The sequence below is a fragment of the Hemicordylus capensis genome, chromosome 1, assembly GCF_027244095.1.
Source record: "Hemicordylus capensis ecotype Gifberg chromosome 1, rHemCap1.1.pri, whole genome shotgun sequence".
Taxonomy (NCBI): Eukaryota; Metazoa; Chordata; class Lepidosauria; order Squamata; family Cordylidae; genus Hemicordylus; species Hemicordylus capensis.
The window spans coordinates 49,404,388-49,408,840 of NC_069657.1; the positions used below are offsets into that span (position 1 = coordinate 49,404,388).

Below are 4,453 nucleotides of genomic sequence, written 5' to 3' on the forward strand. Positions count from 1 at the left end.
GACAATGACATGGGGCAAATATAGGTACAATATGCTCAATGAGGAAATACTGTATTGAGGTATGTGTCTAGACAAAGGGATTTTAGTGCTTGCATCATTTACTAGCATCACACATTTTGAGAGGGAAACGAAGACACATTTGGACATGGATAGTGTTAATCATCTTCATAGTCAATATAAATCCACTATTTAAAGAGAGATTCTACTGCAAAAAGTCTACAGAGCCTTTTTAGCATTCAACTTAAATGCTTTTATTGACAGTGTCTTGAACAATAAGCAAACAATGCTTAAAATTTCATTCATATTCACTTTCCACATGTCCGTACCTCAAGGTAGAAAAAAATAAAAATATAAATATCTTCATAAATAAATTAAACACACAATAAAACGTTTTCATGGAAAACTTATGTCAAACCATTCAGACCACTTCAACAATGTATGATCAGTTAAGTTACAATGAACATTGATGTACAAGAATTATAGTACATTGACAACATAGCTATTTATTAATCTACTAGAAAATAAAGGTCTTTTTTCCGCAGTTTAAGTTGGGTCATTGCTAAGTCATCAAAACACGATATTGCCAGGAACACAGTAGTTATTGTTAATCAGCTGCACTAGATACGAGTCGAAGATACCCAGCACCATAGTAAAATTCCAATCATTAAACCAAGAGATTAATTAGTTAATGCTAGTGAATATTAAGGAGGGAAGGGAGTCAACAACCCAGTCATGTTGAACATGCTACAAAACTACCAGTTCTCATGGATGGGGAACAAGACATATTCCATGCTATTTGCTACATCTCTGGAAGAGGTACCAGGCCTTATGGCAGGCTGCGGAGCAGTCCTTCAGCAAAGTAATTACACTCCATACCAAACGCCAGAATGGAGGCGCTTTGTCTTCCCCAAGCCTTGGGTTGCATCTTGGAGCTCCGAGGGAAGGAGAAAGTAGCTCCTTTGCGGCCTAAGGCCCCATGCAGCAGCGGCGGCGGCGGCAGCAGCAAGGGGGACGGGGGCTCGGTCTCTACCGTGAGGATGCCCCCTAGCCCCGCAGTTATTGCTCGGGGATGCAGTCCCTTCACAAGGCCAGCAGAGTAGGCGAGCTGAGCGAGTCGGAGGAAGGCTCGCTGCTACTGCCCTTCCTGTGCGCGGCTGCACAGCTAGGGAAGGAATCGGTCTCCGGGTAAGTGAAGACAAAGGAGGAGGTGTAGGTGCTGGGGCAGGGCGTGCAGGTCACCACCGGAGTGCAAAGGGGCTCCAGATCCGCGTTGCCCACGGGCCCCAGGGGCTCCCAGTCCGCCGCGTAGAAAGACGAGGAGCCGGACAGGTCCATGTCAGGCACCGAGCGGGGCGTCTCGCGGATGGCGCGCGAGAAAGGGAAGTCGTCGAAGGGCTCGGCCTTCAGCTCCAGGCCGCTGCTCTCCTTGGCAGGCTCGGCCTGGATCGGCTCTGGCAGCATCGGGAGGGCGAAGGCCGCCTCCTCGGACTCGGGGGAGCGCTCTACGGGGGCCTCAGCTAGCAGATCCAGGGAGGAGACGGCGAGCTCCTCGGAGAACTGCAGCTCCTCCGGGATCTTGCAGGCGGGCCGATGGGCGGCCAGGATGAACTCCAGCTTCTCCTTTTCTTTGAGCAGGTTGGCGATCTCGGTCTGCAGAGCGGACTTTTCCTCCTCCAGCTGGTCCGTCTCCTGGGGGCACAGAGAAGGGGAGGGGCAAGTCAGTCAAGGTCTCCAGGCCAGTTAAAGGAGCACCGCCGGGAAGGGAGCTCAGGGAAGAGCCAAGCCGCCTGGCCAGCCCAGGCCGGAGCACTTACCGATTGCAGGGTGTCAGTCAGTTCCCTCCTCCGGTTGCGGCATTTAGCGGCTGCCATCTTGTTCCTCTCCCTCCGGATCCTCCTTTTTTCCTCCTCTTCGGGCGTCAGCTATGGAGAGAAAAGCACATCCGTCAGTATACAGTGCCTGACCTGAGAAAGTGCCTATCCTCTCTGTCCGCGAAGTGCAAGACCAAGACTTGCATGCATGAACTGAGATGCTCGACTCGTGTGAGTGAGGCAGATAGATTCGGCTACAGATCCCCTAAGCGGGCGGGGAGGGAGGGCGAATTAAATACCAGCGCAAAACCAGCGCATGCCCCGAGGCCGGGGGTCAGCTAAGCACCCACAGCCAGGGGTGTCGCTATAATTGAGCGGGTGGGTTCAAAGAACCCGGCCCCCAAGCTCCTGAGGGGCCCCCAGGTCCACTCCCCCCTATCTTCTTCATTATCTTCCTGAAGAGAGGGGTGAACACGGCCCCCTCTCTCCTAGCTACGCCCCTCCCTGCCCACAGCCCCTCGCCCTCCAGAAGTCAACTCAAACGCACAACCCTCTCTTCACCAAGCGTGGCCTGAGGTTTCCCTGCAGCAAAAAGCAGCACACACACCTGCTCAGCTTTGCCCCTCCTGCCGATGCTTTGTCCTCTGCCACCCGGAGTCTTGACTATCCCAGCCCCGGAGTAGGCACTGGTCAGAGGAACAGGGAGCCCGTAGGGATGGGTTCGGTTCTGGGAAGGAGCCACTGAAGAGATCAGGGTGGGTTGGACCATCCATTGCAAGTCTGGGCTTGTGGAGATAGCAGTCACTGTAGGGACGAAGTTGGCACTGGAGGCAGCTAGGTCCGTGCAGAAGTCCTAGAGAACACACAAGAGAAAGACTCGGTTAGTGACGGAGTCGAGGGCCTGCGAGGTGGGGGAGGCAATGCATATTCTGACAGCTCTGTGTGCCCAAAAGGCGGGTGCGCTATTTTGAGCTGGGCCTGCAGTCCCTGGGGCCAGATTGGCTCGGACGGCGCTGCTGCCATCATCAGACTACACATGAACAGGGGCTTGTTATAAATATCTCTGACGTCTGCGCTGACGCAAGCGCCGCTCCGGAGTCTCCTGAATGAAGCCGCGTTTTTATCAATGAAACCGCTTTACGCACCCGCTGCAGAGCACCGCCCGGGCTAACATCCCCACCCCCCAAATCAATCTTGCATAGATAGCGCCGTACAAGAACTAGATTGTTGCCCCCGTCTTTCCCCCCCGTATGGCTAGTACTGCCTTCCCTGGAACAAGCCAAGGACTGGGGATTGACCCTTTCCTACACAGTGCAGTATATTTTTTAAACCAGCATCAGAAAAGCATGCAATGGGTAGGTCAATCCGGCCAGTTTTTCCAAGCTCCGGCTATGAACATTAAGAGCTGCTTCTATCATCTCATTGTGCCCGATAGTGCCAGGAAAACAGATAAAGACAGCGACTCTCCCTACTCGAGCCCTAAGCAGTGCCCCGATGCCATAAGCAATGCCCCGATGCCTCACCTGTGCATTGACAGGCGAGCCCATGCTGGAGAAAGAGTCCGCGGGAGATGGGTAGTAAGTGAGGCTGTCCCCAGCCGGAGAAGCGCTACTGCAGCGAGAGGAAGACGCGTCGTAGTCAGCGGTGAAGCCCTGATGATACATCATGTCGGATAGCCCGGGGTGGTACAAACTCGTCGGAGTGGCGGTGTATCTATCCCAGATTCTGATCGGAGGAGCCGAGCAGATCTTTGGCTAGGCGAACGAGTTACTCAACTGCCCCAGCCACGTCGCTTGCTTTGCCGGCCTCCGTCGCTCGGTTAGCTCTGCTGTTGGAGTGAAGTGCGGTACCTTCGCCTTTTATACTCTTACGGCTTGGCTTTGTGAATTGGGCTACGTCACGGACAGAGCCAGTCCTCAGGAGAGGGGAACAGGAGCGATCGCGAACCGCCTTTGAGGTGGCCCAAGGTGCCAGGCGCCGTCACAATCACTCGGAACACCAGCCAGAAATGTGTCCCAGAGTATCGGGCTGGTTGTGAAGAGCGTTTGCCGCGGGTTGCTGCTTTTAAAGGTCGGGAGATTCTCCTCGCCGCGTAGAAGCTCGGGAACCCGCTGACGCAGGTGTCCTTATATGGCATACATCCTGTGTGGGGTGTGACTGACGGGAAGCGCTCCAGGGCTGAGCCAAGAAGAGAGGGTTGGTGCGTGCCTGTGGCAACAGCAGGGGGAGCGGCGAGTCGGAGCAGCAACGGCAGAGTCTGTCCAGTGCATTTAGTGCTGACCAGACACTGATGTGACGCTTTAAAGAGACAGAGCTGCAATTGTCCAGGCAGCCCAACCTCCTCCTCCTCCTCCTCCACTCGAAGAGGCATAGAAACCTTTGCGGAGTGCAGCAGCACACGATTCCTGCTTCATTGAAACACTTCTGAATTTAGGATATATACCACAGCGGTTTTTTCCACCAAAACTTGCAATACAAACACACACACACACAAACACGAGACGAAATGGCCAGCATCTGAGGGGACAATACAAAAAATGGTGGCGAGTATGATACAGCATAAATTTAGGGTAATTAAAAGGAGATATAGGGTAAATTTTCATATAAGGAGGCGTTTTCGAAATCGCATCAACCCACACCTA

At 53.4% G+C, this 4,453-nt stretch overlaps 1 protein-coding gene across 1 annotated transcript; it reads right to left on the minus strand.

Moving 5' to 3' along the window:
* Positions 1 to 226: 226 nt before the first annotated feature.
* Positions 227 to 3,878, minus strand: FOS (Fos proto-oncogene, AP-1 transcription factor subunit). The gene is made up of 4 exons (XM_053286884.1): positions 3,335 to 3,878; positions 2,419 to 2,664; positions 1,815 to 1,922; positions 227 to 1,689 (listed from the first exon to the last, which is right to left on the minus strand). Exons 1-4 carry the CDS (start codon positions 3,476 to 3,478, stop codon positions 1,081 to 1,083), a joined length of 1,107 nt encoding a protein of 368 aa, XP_053142859.1. The 5' UTR covers positions 3,479 to 3,878; the 3' UTR covers positions 227 to 1,080.
* Between the last annotated feature and the right edge of the window lie 575 nt (positions 3,879 to 4,453).

What these genes read in the sequence shown, in the direction of transcription:
- FOS (XM_053286884.1), bottom strand. Translation starts at nt 3,478, where the DNA reads ATGATGTATCATCAGGGCTTCACCGCTGACTACGACGCGTCTTCCTCT. An exon ending in GCTCGCCTGTCAATGCACAG is followed by an intron (nt 2,665 to 3,334) that starts GTGAGGCATCGG and finishes TGTGTTCTCTAG; the next exon opens with GACTTCTGCACGGACCTAGC. An exon ending in GGAGGGGCAAAGCTGAGCAG is followed by an intron (nt 1,923 to 2,418) that starts GTGTGTGTGCTG and finishes TTCTCTCCATAG; the next exon opens with CTGACGCCCGAAGAGGAGGA.